The sequence below is a fragment of the Siniperca chuatsi genome, linkage group LG22 (assembly GCF_020085105.1).
Source record: "Siniperca chuatsi isolate FFG_IHB_CAS linkage group LG22, ASM2008510v1, whole genome shotgun sequence".
Lineage (NCBI taxonomy): Eukaryota > Metazoa > Chordata > Actinopteri > Centrarchiformes > Sinipercidae > Siniperca > Siniperca chuatsi.
Window position 1 is genome coordinate 13359347 of NC_058063.1, and position 22846 is coordinate 13382192.

At 42.2% G+C, this 22846-nt stretch overlaps 1 protein-coding gene across 3 annotated transcripts; it reads right to left on the reverse strand.

Moving 5' to 3' along the window:
- Positions 1–1814: 1814 nt before the first annotated feature.
- per1b (period circadian clock 1b) lies at positions 1815–21555 on the reverse strand. Of its 3 annotated transcripts, none has more exons than XM_044183721.1 (20): positions 21377–21555; positions 13177–14111; positions 12355–12608; positions 12028–12149; positions 11273–11474; positions 10822–11016; positions 9760–9838; positions 9212–9318; positions 8787–8940; positions 8150–8417; positions 7856–7964; positions 7429–7588; positions 7219–7331; positions 6717–6863; positions 5592–5930; positions 4697–5487; positions 4385–4571; positions 3851–4064; positions 3532–3682; positions 1815–3403 (listed from the first exon to the last, which is right to left on the reverse strand). In XM_044183721.1, exons 2-20 carry the CDS (start codon positions 13590–13592, stop codon positions 3101–3103), a joined length of 4311 nt encoding a protein of 1436 aa, XP_044039656.1. In that variant the 5' UTR covers positions 13593–14111; positions 21377–21555; the 3' UTR covers positions 1815–3100. The 3 variants fall into 3 exon arrangements, with proteins under 3 accessions (XP_044039656.1, XP_044039657.1, XP_044039658.1); XM_044183722.1 differs by lacking the exon at positions 21377–21555 and adding an exon at positions 17433–17667; XM_044183723.1 differs by lacking the exon at positions 6717–6863.
- Positions 21556–22846: the final 1291 nt, after the last annotated feature.

Sequence of the window (22846 nt, forward strand, 5' to 3'; positions counted from 1 at the left end):
CCACTTTGATTCAGACAGACATATCTCAACAACCATTGGATGGATTGCCATGAAATTTTGTACAGACATTCATGGTCCTCAGAGGATGAATCCTAATGTCCCCTGACTTTTCCTCTGGCGTCACCAGCAGGTCAAAGTTTTCACTTATCCTGTGAAATATCTCAACATCTACCAGATGGATTGGCACAAACTTTTGTACAGACATTCATGGTTCCCAGAGCATGAATTGTACTTTGTTCAGACAGAACGCAAATCAAATTTTAGAGGCAGCATGATTGCATATAAAGTCAATGGAAATCATTTTTCCAGGGCAGTGCAAATTGACATAAAGACACGTCTACGCAAGTTGACATAGCTTACATAGAGTTGGTACACTGTTGGAGGCAAATAAACACAAATGGTCCAGCAGTCAAATTTGTGCCTCTGTCTGAACACACCTCAACTTGGAGATGACCTCCTGATTTTTCCTCTAGCGCCACCATGAGGTTGACATTTGTGGTTTTGCGTGAAATGTTACATTCATGTCATGACTTTGGTGATCTCCTGACATTTCCTCTAGTGCAACCATCAAAGTGAAAAGATTCATTTTCAAATTGTTTCAAATCCCTAAAATGTATAACAGAAAAGAACTAAATAACATCTACAATTAAGGCAATGTCAGGATTCATTATTTTAAATTAGAGCAAATGGCTGCTCTTGATGACATTATGATGGTGTTAATGAATTGTGTTACCCCCTGTATACTTGTCTTAATGTGTTTTTCTCTCTCTCGTCTGTCTGGATTTAGAGGTGTTGTTGCTTGTGCTCACATGCTAGTTTTTGTTTATGTACATATACATGTTCTTTGTCCCCAACTTTGTATACATTTTAATTTTAATTAAAAAAACTCAAATTCTTATTTGTCCAATACTTTAGTTTTGCAGGTATTTAGTCATAAACCAATGTCATTCCAATTAGGCTCCGCTGTGAATTGTGTTTAGTGCTAATTAGCTGCTAAACATCAGCACGTTTGCATTGTCATTGTGAGCATGTTAGCAATGCTGATGTTAGCATTTAGCTTAAAGCGCAGGTGTTCCTAAAAATACAGCCTCGCAGAACTGCTAGCATGGCTGTAGATTCTGTTTTTATAACCTAACAGGGCACACACACGCAATTTACTCTGATTATGAGGATTAAATTCCTTTCAACAATTCACGGTGGTGGAACAAAGTAGATGGTGAAGGAGTTCAGTTTAAATGCAGGAAAGAATGAAAAATACAGTAGGTTCAACCAAAACAGAACTCAGACTGGACTTATAAAAGTAAATATGGAAGACTTGAAATATACTGAATTCTACAGCAAAATATATTTTGTTTTGGCAGGGAAAGGCCCATCATTATTGTAAAGAAAAAAGAAAATTGATTTTAATACTCATAATGTGACTTTAAAGAAGTTTTCAAGATAGTTCATTAAAAGCTCTCACAAAATAACCCACGTACATTACAATCATTGTTGTCACCGTTATAATCATTATGTGCAATGAAGTCAACTTTGCTGCTTTGAGTTTGTCTAAACGAGGGCATGCCTTTGTCTTTTTTAAGCTGCGGGGACCAGTCTTGGTAAAAACCACAGCTGAATAGAAGGAGACTGTGGTTCGGTGAAGAAAGTGGCTGCCCTGATCTGCTCTCTGCTTCCAGTTCATTCTGGACATTTCTGTGCATCCAGGCCAACTGTTGCAAAACACCCACCGACAAAAATAGACTGCAAAAAGATGTAATCATAAAACTAACTGCAGAAGAGAAAAAAAAGAGAAAAAAATGGACTTCACATTTAAAGGCTTTTGATGTTTTATTGTCTTTTTTTGTACAAACTTTTAATTTCACAAAAATATTTAGAAACTGTTACAGACACAACTGACGCCATTAAGCATAGGATATCACATGACCAGAACAGTGCCACAGAGAGGAAGAGAAAGGGACAAGAGAAGATAGTAAAACACTCTCCAAACTCTCAAGACTGCTTTTTAAAGAGTTCAGTCCACCTCTTTCCACTTACCACCATGAGCAAGCACTGGCAGCACAAAAGCTCTCCCTCCTGCTAGCAGTTTGGGAAATACTGTCGGTAATGTTTGTGAGAATCATTTCTCAGAGAGGCATTGTTCATTTCTCATGAATGCAAACTAATGCCTGGCCGAAGAGAAACCTTAAAAGTCCAGGTCAGTCTCTTGGCGATTCCCACGCTTCCCCACGGTTAACTGTACGTCACTGAAATAAAGCAACTAGATCACTGTCATGAGAAACACCATCTTCGTTTCAGAGACTGTGAAGTGATTGTTTTTTCTGTCGGGTAAGATTTCCATCCTTGATTTTAACATATTAGAATATGGACACTCTTTTGGGCATTAATCCTCTCTCTATTTTCAGTGGATGAAAGTATAAAAATATACACAATGTTTACAAAATAAACCTGGTTCTCAATGTACACTTTGTCTATTGGGTGAAAGTAGATTCTTCTTTAGTCAGGGCAAACCTTTTACATAAAAAAACTAAAGTCGTAGGTGGGAGCAGGACCCCAAACAACCTAGGAAACATTCAACAAGAAGAAAAGTCACAGATAAACTTCTTTCTTCATGAGCTGAACCCTGAACAGGAGAGATGCAAACATCAAGGAGGACACTGTGGTGAAGAACATCCATCTTTATGTAAAGGCTCCGTTTTTGTAACACATTCGCCATAGTCCTTCTCTGATTATCTTACAACTTAAATAAATATGTCAAGAACAGGGGGTGGGGGGGAGTAGTAATTCACTCTCTAAAACTGAGTGTGCATGTCATGTGGTTTCCAAGGCATTTAATATGCAGTCATACAACATGCCTGGTGTGCTGTCATCAACGTCGGACTTCATAGAGAATTAACAGGGCCTAGTGTCCTGCCTGACCTGTCAAACAATAAATGGAAGTTGTCTCGATCAATAAGCACCTTTTTAATGTCCCAGAAAATCCAATTTTAACAACTTACACCCTGTGTAATGATGTTTTGGGCACCAAGTCCTGGAAAGTGCACATTTTCTGCATATCACTGTAGAAAGATCATGATAGTGTTCTTTATCTTTGGCCACCTTCTTAGTGAGCCATGTGACACTCTGACGCCTTTTCTTGCACAGCTTCTGAGGTAACTCTCTGCTCCTCTGCTGGCATGTCTTGATTGCTGTCTTGTGTTTTGGTTCCTTTCTCTTCTACCTCTTCTTCTTCATCTTCACCCTCTGGGTGAGCTTCATCCATGGCTGTCTCTGAAACATGTTTCTTCTCCTTGCTGGCACCCTCCTCCTGAGCTTTCAGCACATTGCACAGCTCCATCTCGTGGATCTCCACATCGAACGGAGCGGCAGGAGGCACAGAGGGGGGAGACTTGCAGCCTGTACAGCCCTGAGATAAACCAGAGAGAAAGATTATTTCATGTCTGTGTTGTTGCACTCATGCGAACTTGATGTATTTAAACAATAACTCATACTCTGAACCTTTCAGAGCTCAGGGTTGAGTTGCAGTGTACTTACAGAGATGTTGATGGCTCGGGGCAGGCGTCCTGTGCGGATCCAGGGGTGCACCTGGCTCAACTCCCTCTTCTGTTCCTCGGTGAAGCGTGGCTGGTGTTTCTGCATGCTCCTCAAGGCCTCGCGGTCCTCTCGCAGCACAGTCTCGATGTCCCTGTTATACGGGCACAGGGGAAAAGGGTCACTGAAAACCTGCCGTCTGACAGTCAGCTAAGTTTGACCAACAAGGTGTTGTATTTGTCTATTGGATGGCAGGTGTGGGAATGGCAGTGTTCTGTTGAATGCTCTGAATAAAATGTACACATTTCGCCTAGTGTCGTACCTGTCAGGCAGCTGATAGGTCATCATGACCTTGTCGTCAGTGTTGGCCATCAGCAGCCAGATGGGGTCCTGCAGGACACACTTGATGAACTGCTCCTCGCCACCATCTCCTCCGGCACTACTGCTGCCCCCTGCTGGCTGTTTGCGGGAATGATCGTTCTCTGATGAGTCGATACTGCCAAAGTACTTGCTGGTGTGGCTGCCCTGGCTGCTGCCTGGATGGACAAGGAAGTGAAAGTTGAGAATTAATTGTGAGTAGACGTGTCACGTATTAAGTGTGATTTTGTTTGCAGTCTATGATCCAAACCATGAATTTTGCAAACAATATTTAACAGATTTTTGGTTGCTTAGCAGAGGTGGTGGCGTTCATTTTCCATCAAAGAAAGAACGTATTTCAAAAGTTTCTCTCAGGGAAAATTGCCTCTTGACATCTATTATCCTGGAAGGACTCAGTGAATTTAGTTAAAGAGTCACACTTCCTGCTTTACACTATCAGGGTAACCCATAACTCTTAAATTACTAAAAATCTACTTACTGGTGCCGCTGGTGCCAGAGGAGCTGCAGCCATTGGAGCCCGAGCCTGAACCAGAGGATCTTGTGCCTGAGGACCCTGAACCAGAGGCGGCTGAGCCGGTGCCTGAGCGGGAGTCTTCCTGCAGCAACAGATCCAGCAGGTCGCTGGAGGTGGATGTGGCATCTTGGTTGGACTCATTTGTTTCACCCTAATGGGGGGGGGGAAAGACACACAAAAAATTATTGTTTTTTAATCTACCATGAAATAAAGACATTTTAAATGCTAAATGGTTTTCAAAGCTTAACATCCTATTCTTAACATCTGTGTACTTACGTTCTCATTCTCTTTGGAGGTATCATCAGAGCTCCCCTGATTGGCTGAACTCTGTCCCCCGGCCGCACTGCCCTGCACAGAAGGTGTGGCTTGCTGTGATGCTGCCAGGGCCGTGGCGACCTCTAACCGGTTACTTGGTAATTCCTCCAGCTGCAACAGGTTGAGAGGAGAGGAGCATCGGGACTGGAAGAGGGGGGACTCTGCACCCTCACGATCAGCTGGTGTCTGACTGTAGGACTGGGGGGTGCTGCTACGAGACGGGGCGCAGGTGCCTGGAATGGTCACAGGGTTGGAAAGAACAGTGGGGACAGCAGCTGGGGTGGCGACGGGGTATGTGAAGTTAGGATTGTAGAAGTGTCCTGGGGTTGCGCCTGGATGAGAGATGGGTGCTCCCATCTGGGGGAACATGTAGTTGGGCAAAACGAGGGCCATCATGGGAGGTACCATCTGGGTAGGTGGGAAACGTGATGGATCTGGGACGGGCTGGGGGAAGGGCTGTGCGAGCGGTGGGTAAACAGGGTAGATTGGAAGCATACCAGGAGCGAAAGGGGCAGAGGGAATGCTGGCCTGGGAGCCTACAGATGGCCAGGAGGATGAGTTTGTTGGGGGTCCGAGAGGCATGTTGAGGGGCATGGGAACTGTGCTGGTTCTGGGGTCATGCCGGCACCCGCTCAGGCCGAGAGAGCTGTGCTGGTCAGATGACTCCTGGTGCTTGAGTCTCTTACCGCCGCGACCACGCCTCTGACCATTGCTGCTTCCTGCGGCTGGGTAATCACGAGAACAACGCACTCCTGGGAAAGAGAAGGAGACACTGAATTAAGCAACAATTTTACAATCAATTAACAATTAATGTGTAATGTATGTAATGTATATACATTGCAGTGTGTGTGTGTACCTCGTGATAGAGGGTTGGCAGCTGCCGTGTGGCAGCGCAGATTCGAAGATGCCGTCTGATCGAAAACACGCAGCTTGCTGAGGTCCTTAAAGCGGTCAAGGAACGCCTGCTCCTCCTGCTGGGTGTGGGCGGATAGCACCTCCTTTGTCAGACCCATCCGACCTCCTCCACCTCCTCCTACACTTCCACTTCTCCGGCTGTCCCTGTCCGGCTGAGTGGCTTGAGGGAGAGGGGTAGGGGGAGGCAGAGGAGGGGTAATCGCTGTGCTAGTGGGACGAATTGGTGTAATTGTAGGAGGAGCAAGTGTGGGAGTTGTAGGAGCCTCCTCCATGATGATGTCTGTGATAGAGAAGACACATGGAGGAGTGTTAAAGCATTGAAGTGAGACTATGTAACTTTAGAAAGAAGAAGTGACACATTCTGCTTCTGAGAAATGAAAAGTTAAATTCATATACACTCATGGATTTTGTTGCTACAGCCTTACTTGGTCTGGTATGACCAGTAGCTAATGGTGGCTAATGTTAGCAAACTTAAGATAGATATAGACAGCAGTAGATAGCTAACACTAACACAATACTGTCTGACTCCAAGACTCTTTCGTTACATTACATTTTCACATTTAACATATCCATAAAAAGTTGCATATTATCACTTTAAAAAGACAAAAAAGAAAGTGGAAACTGTAGAACACATCTTTGGGGAAAACAAAAGAGACAACACAAAGAAACTTAAAAGAGAAAAATTCCAGGATAAACCAAGATGAGATACAAAGGCATAAACCAGATTACCTGCAATCTGCAGTTTTATCATGCGGCTACAGGTTTCTGCAAGATAATTCTTGAGACTTTTAAAGTAATGAAAACACTTTTTGGTCAGTTTCTTTGCAAAATAAGTGAGGAAGGTAAAATAAACAAACAGTATAAGAGTGTTACTGGTCAACATGTAAAGTAGGGCTCCAAAGAAAGAGTATGAGACTAAACTCAAACTCCAGCCTTAATTATGGTGAAGGCCTTTAAATTATTTTTAAGGCATGCAAGGACCTCATACTTTGTCATTTCAAAGAAACAACCTGCTGACAAACACACACTAGAGGTTTCAGAGAGTGCGAGTGTTGATGATTCCCACCTGACTCAGGAGGCTTCTTGTCTCCCACATGCACGATGGTGCTGCTGAAGCTACACTGGGACGTAACTGAGGCTACACTCTCTGCCTTTGTGGCCAAGGTCAGTGGGGGCAGAGAAGGTGGTTCACCTACGAGGCTAACTGAACCACCTGCAGAGACAACAAGTTCAACAAGTTCAATTGCAGTGATGATCGGATACCAGCTGGACAAGCACATACAGACACACGGACAAGCATGCTTATTGGTGATCTAGAAAATCTGTAGGCTCTCATGAAGACAAATCAAGGATGCTGCATAAAAAAAAATCCATATTCAACAACAAGAACAAGATTCTATCAGTATTTTTGTTGGTAAATGCACACTGTCAAAAAAAAAAAAAAAAGGGATAATGTGGAACTAAAATAAGTGGATCAGAGATGTGTCTAAGGCAACTGCCCGAGAAACACCTGCCTAATTACCTACATAACAAAACCAAACCAGTTCTAAGTAAGTAATAAAAAGTACCGTTGTTGTTGCCGCTGGCCTCCTGCTGTTTGTCGTCATCAGATGTGGAAGTACAGGATGAGGAGCCACACTTCCTTTTAACCGTGTTAGGAATGTTACAGCTGTCTAAGTACCTGCGTAGAGTCAGAGCATTGGTGTTGGATGAGTAATGAATTAAGTAATAAACCAAAACAATGATAAGACAGAATGGTTTTAGGCTTGCGCACACACCTTATGATGCTGTCCAGACAGTTGATCTGCTGGTAGGAGTAGCCGGTTGGGGGCTCCTTCTGTACAAACGGTGCAGGGACCAAAGCTTTGGGTGGTTTCGTCAGGTCAGCTATCAAACCTCTGATTGGGTCACTAGTGATGGCTCTGATGCTTGTTGGGCCTGGATGAAGAGTAGAGAGGAACAGGAAATGCAAACTTGAGATGACCAATTCTCTTTTTTTTCTGAATTGATAGCTTGGAATAGGATCTGCTTTTGTATTTGCAATTACTCTTTTATTCTTTACTCCTCTGTGACAGGCAAGTTTTGCATCTTCCATTGTTAACTACTGGTCCTTTAAGTTCACAAAAGCAATTTTCCAACAATCATCCCTTGTTGTTTGACTTACATGTCATATAACTATACTATGTAACTGTCCTTTTATTTTACCTGTGCTGTTGTTTTTTCTTGGCGGTGGCCGGTTACGGGACTCGATAAATATCTGCTGTCCATTAGTCTTGACCATGTGAACATCTTTACAGATCTGCTGGAACGTCATCTGGAACAATAAAACAGCATCACACTTGTTAAACAGACATGGCTGTGAATCATTTTCCTAATGTTGAATCAGCAAGATATTGGACATCGTGCAAAGTGCAGTTTAAGTGAGATGTAACATGACTATGTAGACTAAATGATACTAAAATGTAGCTAGACCTGAGACCACTAGTTGCTCAGACTCACAGGTTTGTGTACAGCGGCAGCCTCGTCCATGGCGGGGCTGTTGCTGTCGCTGGACGAGGCGGCTGAGGCGCTGAGGTGTTGTTGGTGTGACCGCCGGGAGCCTCGCGAGCCACTGGACCCGAGCGAGCTGTAGCCCTGAGAGCTGCCACTGTGCACCGGCTGCACCAGGACCCGGTGGATCTGCTCACTCAGCTGGACGACGTCGGGCGTGGTGACCCGACTCTCGCAGCCCTGCGGTGTCGTGAACACGTCTTCGTTCAGAGGGCTCCTGGAGACGGGAATAATGTTAGATCACCACTTAGCACAAGAGAAACACCCCTCAGGCTTTAGAGGACTGCTATGCAAATTGAAACTGCCTGTGTGCTCAGGCTTGGATAGATAGCTTAGGATGAACTTCTTACAAATACTCTATTTCTATTATAATATTCTAAATATGTAATACATATTAAAACAACCTTCATGTTTACCATTCTATGCCTTCATTTGTGTCTGCCACTTTTGCAGACAGTCATCTTCACAACTCTCTAGCCTAACCTCAGAAATCTACTTATGTTGCGTTTAGGTGCGCATATATTTATGTGTGTTTATTAGTGCCCTGGCAGGATTTGTTTTTGAATGAGCAAATGAATTATCTTACGTTCTGACTTTGTGGCGCCCAACGATGAATGCCACCTTGCGGCTCCAGGGGTTGACAAAGGAAGACCAGCTGGTGTCGATGGTCAGATACTCCCCGCTGCGGGCACACATCCTCAAGGGTGAATATTCAAACGGCTGCCCTGCAAACTGAAAGACTGAAGGGAGACAACAGTGCAGACATGAGAAAGTTGAGATGGAATAAAGACATTTATATGGAAGATATTAAAGTATATATTATAATACTATAATTCCAATAGTTCTGACTCAATAGTAAAACAAAATGTAAATACAAGACAATTAAGAAGAAAAAGAAAATAAATAAATATTTCATGTGTAAATCAACACAGAAAAAGTTTTACAGTATATGAGGTGTGTGAACAGCAGTTACAGTATGTTCAGACAGAGTTCAGTGCTAAATAGACTCACTCTTCTCATGTATGGCCACCATCATGGGCCGGTCTTCAGGGTGGATATAGAGCAGAGTGGGGGTTCCCACCAAGTCCTGAGGCAGGTAGCCCAACAATGGCACTGCCCTGAAAAAACACAATATATTTACACACTGTTAAGACAGTAATAGTATGTTTGTTACTAATCTAGAGCTGTAAACAGATCAGTTTACAACTAAAGATCTACAGATGAAAAGGGATGAATAAAAGGTTTTGGAAGCAAATAATGGAAATAAAGATCTGAAATCAATTAAAAAGGAAACAGATTTTTTTGATGATTTTCATCATGTATAAAAATTGAGAGAATATCCGTAATAACTACACAAAATGGATGAATGAATACAGGTGGGATGAATAGATGTATTAAACCCTGATTGCTACTTTATGTTTACTGTATATGTTGGCTTCCATTACTCTGGCTGTCCCTAATCTCATATTATTTGTCCATAGCATGATCATTTTATCAATCACACTGTGGCCAAAAGGCAACACAGCAGCAACTATGCTATCAGAGGCTGGATAACTGACCTCTCGTCAACTTCCTGGAAGAGGCAGCTGGGAGTGTGACTGGTGGTGAAGATCCTCTTGTCTGCAGGGATACGAGGAGCTGAGAGGCACAGAGGACACAGATACAACAGATGAAAAGCATGTTTTGAGGACAGGCTGGGTGATAAGTTCAAATAGACATTCTGTCTATATGATAAAGATTTATTTGCAATTCTGAAAACAGGAACCTGTTCCTATTTAAATCTGCACAGATTTTAATGCTAAGCTTCCAGTTGCTTTTACCAATGACTGCTGATTTCTTATTCTTATTTAACTGTTGCTCAACCATTGTACAGCATTTTGTTCTCCATGTACAAAACATTACTTTTTTTTCAAACCCTTAATACAAAAGTCCTATTTACAAATAGATGTTTATTTGTAAATAGGACTTTCTGCAACCTAAAAGAAAGACCATTCAAAATATAGAGTATTCCTCTCAGCCATCGACTGTACCAAATCAAGCTTTTGTGGCAGGTGACTCTTTTGAACGGTAATGTACATTCAAAAAGAATCTCCTCTTGATACTCAAATAGGTCAAATCTGATTGCCTGGGTTACTCTGACATAACATTATCACTGCTGTATAGCCACAACGAAAAACATGGCATGAAGCACCTTTTCGTAACTTAATGGGGTTGAACATTTGTGTTATCCTTGACATTTTTGGAGTTGTGCAAGTGATCATTGTCCTTATCATAATGTCAAACAAACTAAACCAAACTAAAATAAAAGCGTCCTTATTTAAGCCTACTAAAAGCCTATCACTGTATTTTTCCATTATTTCATTTTTCCCTGTTAAAAGTTTTTTTTTTGGGGGGGGGGGGGTGGTTCTTATCCGAAAACGAGGGTCTAAGGGCAGAGGGGCGTTGTATGCTGTACAGATTGTAAAGCCCCTTAAGGCAAATTTTGATTTGTAATATTGGGCTATATATATAAAACTGAATTGACTTGACTTTTTTTAAAAGCTGAACGCTAAAATGTTGTGGGAGCTTCATCTCATGTGTCCCTCCACTCACATATACAGATGCAGTAAAATGACAAATACCCTCGTATCCGGAGTGGACCCTCTCTGCGATGAGCAGGCAGCAGGGCTGTGGCTCAGCAGCGTCTGAGTCTCTGATGGTGAGCTGGTAGGGCGTGAGGCGAAAGGGGTAGTAGCGCATCTCACGGCCCTGTGTCCGGTCGGCGCTGATTCGACAAAACATGGACTTTTCCTGAGTGCAATCGACTGGAGGAGAGGCTGGGAGGAAAGAGAGTTGGAGAAAGAGTCAGTCAGTGCAGGAAACAGTACAAAGACGTTCAACAAAGAATACACATTTTCCTGATTGGATTAATGGAGCAAAAAATAAATAAATAAAATCAACGGATTGTCAGACATTGAGTAATATTTTCTGTCACAAATCATTTAAATTTGTCGTCATCCTGGCTATAGATCACCTATGGAAAAACTTTCAACACCATCTAATCCTTTCCCAATTTCACTCAGCTCAGCTCACCTGACCCAATGCAGGAGGCCCAGGTTGGCAGACGGCAGGGTGCTGTGCCACTGTAGAAAGTACTGACATCCTGTGGGGCCAAAAGCTCAGAAAACATAGTCCCCTGGAGACACTCGGGCTTACAGCGCAGCAGGGACGAGCCCTGGGGTGACACGTACACGACCTTCCCGGACAAGAATGACACAGCCATGGAGAAAGTGTCCTGAGAAAAAAAAAAGAAAGAGGAAGGTGGAGGAATTTAATAAGACATCTCCGACAACCTGTCAACAAGATTGTTCTTTGGACACGGTTGTATTAGTCTCAGTTTCTGTTACTGAATTAAGGAAGTGTGAAGAGGGCTTTTTCTGAACACAAACCAAGCAAAGGTTTCTTGTAAAAATAAGGTTTTTAAATGCTAGGGCTGGCAAAACTCGAATCTGATGGATAAAATATTTTACAGTTTATCACAGTCCACTACAAAGCTTGCAGCAAAATAAATGCTGCCTCGATTAAATCAGGATCAATGTGTGTTATGAGTTTCTCATAAATCTTTGTGCCATTCAAGGCCACATGACTGAACCAATGTTCTTTTGGATTCAGTTACATTTTATACCTGAGGGTAAAGTAATAAAATGATAATGTGGCTCACTAACCGAGGTAATAAGATACTTCTATGAAACGTTTCCACAAACACCAAAACTAAGACAGTTTGAGGTACTTTTAATATAAAAAAAGTTTTATGAAGCAGGAGTAAGATAATAACTGTATAAACTTACAGTGTTTTTGAGGGTGTATTCTGAGGTGATGTTGTCAAGCTCCTCAATTGTGAAGGTAGACAAGTCCAGACTACAGCCCTGGCACTCCTCTACACTCCACTGATGATAGTACTCCTTATTGGCTGGAAACGAAAAAAAAAAAAAAGAAATCAGTCAGAGTGTGAATACAGGTAAAGACAGAATTACATAGAGCAGTGAACATAATGTATGCAGAAAAAAATAAGCTAAAGCCTGAAGAAAGAGGCAGGGGCTTAAAATTCATCACTAACCAGAAAAAAGGGTAAATGGTCAGGTTAGAAGAAGATACAAACAAAAACATCCCCTCACCTCGGACTTGTTTGACACACTGAAGTGCGTATTTGAGTGCATTTAGAGTGCTGGCGTGGCCCTTGGCCTTGCGCTCAGCTGGTAGGCGGAGCTTCAGCTCCTTGATGGCCTTCATCAGTTCTTTCTGGGACTGGACCCTCGCCGACTGGTCGCTGCTGCAGCCAGAGGTGGAGGGGGGGTCATGCTCCGAGCTGGTGGACAGCAGGCTGTAGGCCAGGGAGCCGCTGGGAGGTGAGAGGCTCTGGGAGTTGGAGCTGGGAAAGGAGGGATGGTTAAGATTACATTTTACACACAGATGAAATGATATGTGTTTGCCTATACTGATACGTGTACTGCTAGCATGTGCAGTCACATGTGAAGGACTGCTCAGAACAAGAAAAAAAACCTAATAATATAATTGTCTGTATGTGTAAGTTCTTTGTATATGTGGCCGGCAGGAATTCAACACAGTAATGCTGCTCATTTCCTGGATGCGAGTGAGCGGCACAAATAAACAGCAGACAGCAGTTTCAATTAATGATGTTTAGAGATGTGTTAGCATTTAATGCTAAAAAAGCCTTTTTGGTTTAAAAGACGGCTGCTCTCTCTACCTTTTCTACTTTCTGGAGGGTTACCTATTGTAGCCTAACCCTACTTGAGGATTAACATTAGAATATGAGCTTTAATTTCAACAGTATGGCTGTGTGTGTGTGTGTGTGTGTGTGCGCATGTGTGTATAATGCTGAAGAGTGCAAGAAAATAAAGACAAAGCATAAAAAAAGCCATTCATTCAGCATGACAATCAAATGTGGATTTCTGTCTCCTAACTTCTTCTCCTCGTACCTCTTGTTGCTCTCAGTGGTTTCCAGCATCATGCCAGAGTCCTTGCCGTTTGATGAGCTGTGGGAGCTGCGTATGGACTGGCGCCCACGTGACCCATTCTCTCTCTCCATCCCGCTCTCGCTTTCCCTCTCCCCGGAGTCGTTCCCGCTGGAGAGTCCGTCCATATCATCGGAGTTGGGCCCCCTTCGGCCTCCGGGCGAACCTTCAGATCCTGACCCTCCACTAGGAGATGAGCCGCCTCCAGCTCCACGCCCCTGCTCCTGAGTGGTGACATTGGCACTGGGCTGACCATTGCTGGTTTTCAGAGAGTTTAACCCTTCGGACTCTGCTTCCTGGTCATTGTCTTTCTCTTTGGCCCTTGCCACCCGTCCCCGAGTGCTGCTGCTGGGCGTTGATTTAGAGTTGTCATAACTCATACTAGAGTAGGATGAGGCTGGAACAGCTTGATTAACGTGTCAGCCAAGGCGAAAATAGGAATGACTTTAATTTAAGTGGGACTACTATGTATACACAGGTGAATCATAGTTGTTGTTGGTTGATTAAAAGAACTAAGGAGAGAAATTCATTGCTTCTCCTGCAAAAAAGCTGTTAAATTAAAGAGTTTTGGGTTGTGAGCCCTTCTATTTGGGTTTTCAAAGAGTGCAGATTTTCAAAACTGTTTTAAAAATACTGCAAATGACCAAAAAGCAAAGGCTGCCTTTTTCAAAAAGACAGCAATTATCTTTAATTATCTTGAGAAAAAGTGTCACTCAAAGTTGTGCAGATAAGAGATGAATTTCTGCTTATGAAACAGCCTTGGCTCCAACAGATGGCATGAGAGATTGTGAGGGAGAGTGAGAAAAACAGCTCTCGTGAGAGCAAAAAACACTCTGTATCTGGTCTTCTCGCCTCTTCGGAGATGTGTTGCTCTAGGTGTTAAAGGCCACCTGAGATGACTGAGAAAAAGAGAGATGGACAGAGAAAGAGAACAAATAATATTAGCTGCAGGATTACAAAATGCTTGTCATGTTGGCCTCAAAGGAAGATTCAAATGTGGCCATGAGATGTTATCACTGACTGAATGTTTGTCAGAACAGCCAGTGGTTGTTGATGGCCCAGCTGCTGGCTTTTTACCCAGATTATCTTGAAAAAAACAATCACCTCATCTTGAGAACAGATTGACAATAATCTCCCACACCTATTTGCATGCAGCAAGTGCGTATGAATGCATCTGAATATAGAACAGGTGAACATGCCCTAATTACATGGGACATTTGATAGTCGTCATAGTTAAGTCCTCTTTTATCCAGAGGACGGTCAAAATAAACAACACTAGGAGGACGGAACAAAGCTCACCATCAGAGGGTTGTTATAAATTAAGGTTTACATGTGAATAGTATCTCAAAGTTTATATATGGCCACCACCTACGCAAGTAAAAGTCTAGTGCTATTTATTCCTTGGGCAAGGGCGATGCCACATAATCTTTTAAGCCCTGCAGACGCAACCAGAAGACACAGACCAGTCCTCCTTTCAATTTTATGCACCTAGTTGCCATGGGCTTCCCAAGTATGGCTGAGTGGACAGGTTCAGAGACTGCTTATTAGATCTCACAAGAGGATAACAGGTGCGAACAGCTAATGACAAATGTAACTCATTACACAGAAATAACTAAAGCAAACGTAACAACTGCAGGTATTTGAGTTCAACAAATTCATGTGATGCTGCCTTAATGCAAGTAAGCTGCCTCGCATCATGAAATCAGCATTATGTTTGGTCAGGTGGATGATGCGCATTTGCACATGACAAACTGTGTGTACTACGGCTGAACTGGGTGGGGGAAGGAGCAATTATGATCTGGATATATGTAAGCAGGGTGTGAGTGGGTGTCAAGGCAGGCTGGCATCCATGCATACTTCCACGGGTGATGGGAAAGACACATGGATGTGGGTGGAGGTGGTGGTGGGGAACTGTGCTCAGGCTACTAGAATACCTGGTCCACCAACCCACAACTGTAGCTGGCCATTTGCTTAAGACGGTGCATCCCCAAATTCAAATTTCTGTACCGCTGCTGCGGCCAATCACAGCATGCTTTAGGTGACAAGCAAGGCTAAAACATAGACAGACAAATTCACAGTTTCACCTAACATGCATGTATTTGGACTGTGGGACGAAACCCACACATACACAGAGCGAACATGCCACACAAACTCCACACTGCCATGCCCGACCCAGCCAGGTCAAGGTTTCAGCCCATTACTGTGAAGTAACAGTGCTTGCATATGGTAAATGACTTGCTGACTATAAGATGGTCAATGCTGCCTTGCTCTGTGGCCAACATGCATGCTACTTTTTTAAGATGTTTTTAAGTACACTCTTCAATTTAGCACACGAGACTCACAACGCAGCAGTTTCTGAAATTTCATGTCACCTTCCTTAACTGATTTGCATTGCTCTCAACTGCCTTATGTTGCACAAATTCAGTAAAAAGGCCAAGTGAATCATGTTCGGAGAAATGCATGTTGGGAATGCCAGGGTGACACAGAGGCAAAACATTTGCCCACCATCAGAGAGACCCGGGTCTCGCATCTACTGCTTGGTTGGGTGGCGCTCGCATCGAGGTGAGGTATGTTTAATTACACTTCTGTCCTGCAAATATTAGCTCAGTCTCCCATTCACTACCATTGAAGCCTATATGCCTAATGATTTCAAGGTTGCATTTGCTGTTTTGGTGTGATCTCCTGGCCGGCAAAAATGTCAAACATTCCCTAGTTCCAGTTTCTCAATTGTGAGGATCTGCTGATTTTCACGGTTTTATATCAGTCTAAATACTGTAAAAATGTAAAAAAGATTTGGGTTTTGAGATGCATTAAATAAATTATTTGAGATGTAACCTTGGACTTCTAATGGGCACGTTTCACCATTTTATGACATTTTATAGACTAACCGAGTAATCTAGAAAATAATTGCCAGTTAAATCAATGAATCAAAATAACCATTAGTTGCAGCCCTACTCTGCTCATTATTTATTTATCAGAACCGTGACATCACTTTCTTTTTAAGGGCTGAGGGACAATTTGTTGGACGCAAAATGTGTCTGATAACCTCATATGCGTTAGAGCAAGAACACTCGTCAGGCCAACAGTTGGTGGCAACTAGCATCATGGTACAATTAAGAATTGTCTGACAATCATGACAAGTAGGTCCATTATGATCTAAAAAGTGGGAATATGTCCCCAACCATCTATAATGGTTCTTGAAAATGATGATGAGGTTGTGAAAAGCCAGCAGTTCACAACATAACCAAGCCTTTCTAAAAGGGACACTGTACACAAGAGAAGAAATTGCATGCTAATTTTGTGGCCTTTACAAAATCTAAAGTCTACACTTGTTAGTATAAACAACCCTCTTTTACTACCTAGAGACCACAGAACATAAGTCGTTTTCAAGCAACAAATGCACACAGTTCACTGGTTGCACCTCCTCAAATGTGAATATTTGTCAATTTTCTTTGTCTTCTGTGATGGTAACTTGAATTTTTGCAAATGTTGAACTGCCGGTCAGACAAAACAAGCAATTTGAAGACATCACCTTGGAAACAGTGATGGACATTTTCACTATATTCTGACATTTCATAGACTAAGCAATTAATTGATTTATCTAGAAAATAATTGGCAGATTAATCAGTAACATTAAAAAAAAACATTATTGCAGCCCTGCTTGCAGTCAATGTAACTGAATGTGACAGTCTTTGTTTATATTGTGTTGTAATAGTATATACAGCATGGGAGCATGGGACACATGACAGGACATATACCTTTGTCTAAAGTTCTAACAAGTTGTAACACAAAATAAGTTTCCCTTTCTTTATTAGTAGAGAAGCTCTGACTTGAATGTGAATCACAAGCAATTCTCTGACATATACATAAATATATATCAAAACAATCTGCACTACAAATGGCAGTGTACTAGTCTGGCATATAAAGTCAATAACAGCTACAGTATGTACAGTCACTGTTTCAAACTACAGGCTATACCGACACAATATCACAAAAAGACACAAGAAAGACACTGCTTTTACAAAACGAACTCAATATGAAACACTTCCCTACTGCACTGTACAGACGGAGGCTGCAGGAAGGTGTGGCGTTGCTCCGTGAAAGGACGTTTGTGAACTTCTCCGTTTGTCTGAAAGAAAGCACTCCGCACAGCTCCATAACAACACCCCGCATCACGACACGTTTTTATTATTCAATCCCGTTAAAAAAAAAAGTAGTACCGTTTCATTTCCGTCACCGGTCTGATCATCCGTAGCATAAATGCATACCGCTGTATATGTTATTGTCTAGTTTATAAGTGCTTGCACAGCAGCTCTGCGCAGCCTTGATTTCCTGTGTACACACTGCACGTGTACGCGGCGGTGCTTTCCGCAAGCCTCCCCGGCTGCTGATTGGTCGGCTCGCCGGACCAATGAGAGACCGCGCCCTGCAGAGGATGGGCTGCCTGCGACAGGGCTCTGGCTCATAGATAGTCTGCCAGAGCTTGAGGTTTTGTCTCGAGAGATGGGCTCGAGCTGATTCGGGACCAGTCTATGAGAGACTGGGCACTGTACATAACTGTACATTTATGACACAGAGACATGCGCTTTACATGAGTTCGGGGGGGGCAGGCCTACCTCTTAACACCGTGGCCACATGACTTCTTAAAGTGGTAGGAATTACATAACAATATGTGAAGTTATTACATTTATACATCATTTATAGAACTGACATTTGAAACAATACAATTTAAGCCTCACCTAATGTCTTCTAATGCTATTACTCTAAAAACTAAGTCTGTTAAATTAACTTATGTGGCCTCCTTGAAGGAGAGAATTGTTGGATGCCTCAGGGGGGAAAAACCTGGGTACAACATGGAACAATGGGTGGGGATCAATTTCCACTGAGGTCACCCAGACCAGGTACCTCAGATAAAATCTTTCAACAACTGGCATATTTGCTGATTTTTTAAAAAGCACAAAATTTGCAGACTGTGAAATGTAGTTAACCTGAAATCAAGTGTAAGGAATCAACAGTTTTTACCTCAGAATATCCTTCGACCTTCCCCCTTTGCTCCAGTGTTGCTGAACCACTTTGTTCATAATCTTCCAACGTAACATAGGTTTTAACAACTTGGATTATGCACAAAGCCCCGCAGCTTTGATGTTCACTCACACTGGCATTTGTGACCACACCACAACCAGTCCTATCAAATTATTGGTACTTCCTGGATTTTTTGGATTCTTGCATTTTTGGTAATTTTTCAACTTTATTTCCATGTTGGCATTTCATGCACAATATGTACCAACTTTCTCTGTATCACTGTACCTAGATGTTGTGACAAGTTAGTAGCTTTTTCATCAAGGGATGGCAGATGGCATTTAGTGAGGCAAATGTTCGTTGTCTTGAAACTACCCAACCACAAAAAAAGATTCTTTTGTTGTGTGCCATAATGGTATATGCAATACCCATTATGTTTGCATGTTTGTCAAGCAAGTGGGAACTACCCATCAATTATCTGTACCTGTTCAATCCAAAGCAGAAAAAGTTCTTATGGTGGTGGCCAGGTAAAGAAACTGAGTCTGAGGGTTCACCTTTGAGAACCTTACATGGTACATGATTTCTGACAGGGACAACACAGATTTGCGTAAAACTTTTTTTCTGTCTCTGTCAACAAATCAATGATATCCACTGTGATAAATGTACATGTACCACCATGCTGATGTGTCCGGTCCACAGTGTGGACCACAATCTGGTTTGCCTGCCGGCAGAACTCAGTACGGATTCATATCTTGATACACTGTCAGATGAAGCCCTGCAACACCAAATATTCCATAAGCGTATGAAATCACAGTAAGAGGACAATAATTCAAGCTATGTTGTCCACATACCTTTGTTGAACAACAAATATGTAATCGAAACTAAGTGAGAAACAGTTTAACAGTCACCACCAGATGACGCTATGACCTCTTTGAATGTAAAATCCTTTAACCAAACCTGGGATTAATAATTTTAAATTGCAAGACAACACCTCATTAACAATAACAACGGAAACCCTACCAATTTTGGGCATGTTTAAGAGCCACCAGTGAGCTATTTCCTGGCAGCCTGTGGTATGGTTTGGTAGCCCTGATTATTTTATTGTCATCTCAGAATATCAAGGACACACACACTCCCTCCGCTACCAAACTCTCTGTCCTTCTTAGCCTGAAGCTTTTTGTTTTTCACCATTTTAAAGCAATTTAGTTTAGTTTATAGTGGAAAATAGATTTCAGTGGGAAACGCTGTGTGACTTTTTGTGGCCAAGTGAAGGCACAAACAATCCTCTTGAAGCCAAAACAAGGGGGACATTGAGTTGCTGCTCTTCTGCTTCCCCCATCAGAGTCCAAAGTAGGCACTGCCGGTGAATCACTCACTCTCATTTGAAAGTATCACTGTGATGGAAACTGTAGACTGTTTACTTGTCCTGTCTCCTGCATTGAGTCAGTCCCCAGTATACATGTGATCACACAGATTAAATGTGGATTGCACCACCTCTGCCACTGCCTGCCATTTCACCTCTTCGGTCATCCATGTGAAATGAGTTCTGCTCGCCGGTGTCACTGCTGTCAAGTTTGATTTGCTTATGAATAAACTGGAAGGGTCATCTTTATGGTACCCACCCACAATTTTCTCTGAGACTTATTAATGGGTCACACATTAGGGGGACGAAGGTTACTTTGAGCTTTCTTTTTTTAATCTTCTGTTTACAACCTTGTCCAGCACATTCCTTTGCAAAACTTTTATATGTTTATGTGCAGCTGCTTTGCACACTCAGGCACTCAGTAGGGTGAGATATCTGCATGAACCTGCAGGGTTGCATCTGCGCAGATTCTTGTACATCTCTCATGGTCTGTTATTGATGGCCTGGTGTGCCATACTGTCTGTGAAACATTTACTGTAAAGCAGAAAATATGGCATACCACACAGAGCGTCTATAGTGCTAGAAGAGGGCTGCACAGATGCTCTATGTACATTCTCACAAATGCCACTGAACGTTGTACATCACAGAAGATGATGGTATAGATGCCAATTTGTCACTCGCTAGGTGCGAAAAAACATGCATACAAATTGGTAAAATGACAACACACTATCAAAGGCCCACACATATATAGCTGATTTATAACTACATGTTTTAAGCAGGGTTTTTTTTGTATTGTGAGACTCAGTCAATGGTGGGCTGACAGAGGAATGCTGCGATGCAGCTCGTCTAGGTGATGTGCAGCTATTGCACAAAACGCAGCAGCACAACGCACAGGCATGGGTGGGTTGCAACAGCTGTCAGTCATGGGACATCATTTGATTGACTAGAGGAATGCAATTTGTACAAATCTGCCTTCAACAAGTACTATATGATGTGCATATTATGAGGAGCCTCTAGTGGCTTAAAACTGTTAGTCCCTTTCAGTTAGATGTACAGTTTAAATTGGTGTAATTACAACATAAAACATTTGCTGTAGCTGCAATAGCTCAGTCAAAATTGTTAACAGATAATACAACATAAATGTTAAAAATCTGAAGTGGGGTAACCATGGATCAAATGGTTCTTGCCCAACGAATACTAATAATGTAATAGTGTCACGTTTGCACTGTTTGATGGCCAAAAACCAAACAAACAAACAAAAAACAGAACATGTTTCACGTAATCGTTAGCGAGCATAACGTAAATGTACAGTATGGACCTATCACAGCGGGGCATTTTTTTAGCCCTGATACTACATTGTGCAACGGCCACATGCACGTCCACCCCACAGAAACTAAAACTGACAAGTTCACTTAATAAAAAAAAAAAATAGGTCTTGAAATTTAGATGAATGCCAATAATCTCTAGTTAGTTAGTGTTGCTGACTTCTTCCACCTCAAAGAAGTAACGTTACTAAATGTTTTCTTATTGTGATGGTGTCCGCTTGCATGAAGCGACACCTAAGCGGTTAAACGAGTTTCACCTGTCAATTGTGATCATTCTGAATAGACTTTAGCTAATGTTAAAGTGTATATTATGGCTATAATACGAGGCAGTTAAATAAAGGGATGTCCGCAGTTTGTAACGTTAACTATACACCGGTGCGATGATAGCCCGAAGTAGCATGCTAGCTACAAAGCAACAGCTACAGACACGACTACAACACAAACCCGAACATCTTACCTTAGATATGCTTCACGTTAACAAAAAGCTTTGATATTCCACGATGGGGTACTCAAAAGTCTAAAAGAAACAGCATAGAATCCGGTAGCATCGACTGTCTTTGCTTAGCGGTCCGTATTTGCTCTCCAGACATTTTTGTTCGCCCCTCCAACAATAGTTTACACGCAGGGATACACGTGCCAGTGCGTGGTCTGGCAAGTGATATTGAATCAGCCACCGTGATTGGACAGCATGAGGCAATGTCCCCGCCTAAACACGCCCCTGCGCGTTTTGATTGGCTAAGAGGGGCGGGGCTAGCGGCACGGGTTTCGGTGGTCACGTTGCAGTGTGACTGGTCCTGAGTTCATTTCTGAGCGCACTGGAACATGAGAGGGCGTAGCCCATGCCCACATTTGATGTGGCCTACTTGAATTGACCGTAATACGTATAATTGCATCGCAATGACATTTAGTGTTCTTATAGTTCACATTAGCAGTTTGTTCAAAGAGTAGCTGTTACAGTTTCAGTGGTGTTACTTGGTCTATACCTAGTCATAAATTGAGGTCATCCTCATTAAAAATTCGACAGTATTCGACAGCATATTAGTTAAATATGCTGCTGTTGTTGTTGCTAATAATAATAATAATAATAATCATCATCATCATCAGTAGTAGTCATTTTATATTGTCATCATGAAAGTACATTTTTGACCTTGACAATCTTAACTCAAGGTCCACTTACTATCTCATTCTGAGTAAATTAAGAAAACTCCATCTGATAATGATGATGGTCATGAGATAAGGCAGAAAGCTCTGAAAGAGTCTAGTAAGTGGACCTTCAGTTGAGATTTTTTTGTCAAACAATTTTGTTTTATTTCTTAAATTTCAATTTAATCTCTAACTTTGACCAACTGGTGACAGACTGAGATGCAGATGAAAGCTCCAGAAAAGGCTTGTATGTTGAGAAGTTTTTCTTTCATGTCAGATCATTATTATAGCTTTGTTTTGTTTTATTTCTATTTTATATTCAATTTGACCAAGCAAAAGGACATCGTGCACCAAAGCAATATTCCTTTTATCATTTCCCGAAAGTTATGTCTACAATTGCAAGTTTTGTTGATACTAACAAATCGCAGGTGTATGAATTCTAAATAATTTTGTTCCCCAGGTAATTGACAAGCCAACTGTATTCAAAACCAGTCATAGCTTACATTCATTTTGAATAACTAAATGAATATTGCCAAGAAGACAAGAAATCTGCCCTATCTTGTTGAATACTCTCTTTACCCATGTACAAAACCGCAAAGGGCTATTTCTGCTGCGCGTTGTCCTTGTATTTACGGCTGCGGCAAGGCTCAGCATGCACATTTCAACGTGATCCCAACATGATGACGCCCTTCGCTCAGCTTGCCCTCTCCCAGAGCACGCGGCAGACGGGGTGGCTGCTGAGTGGCTGTAAACAGTCCAGATGCACGGCTCATGCCAGTATGTA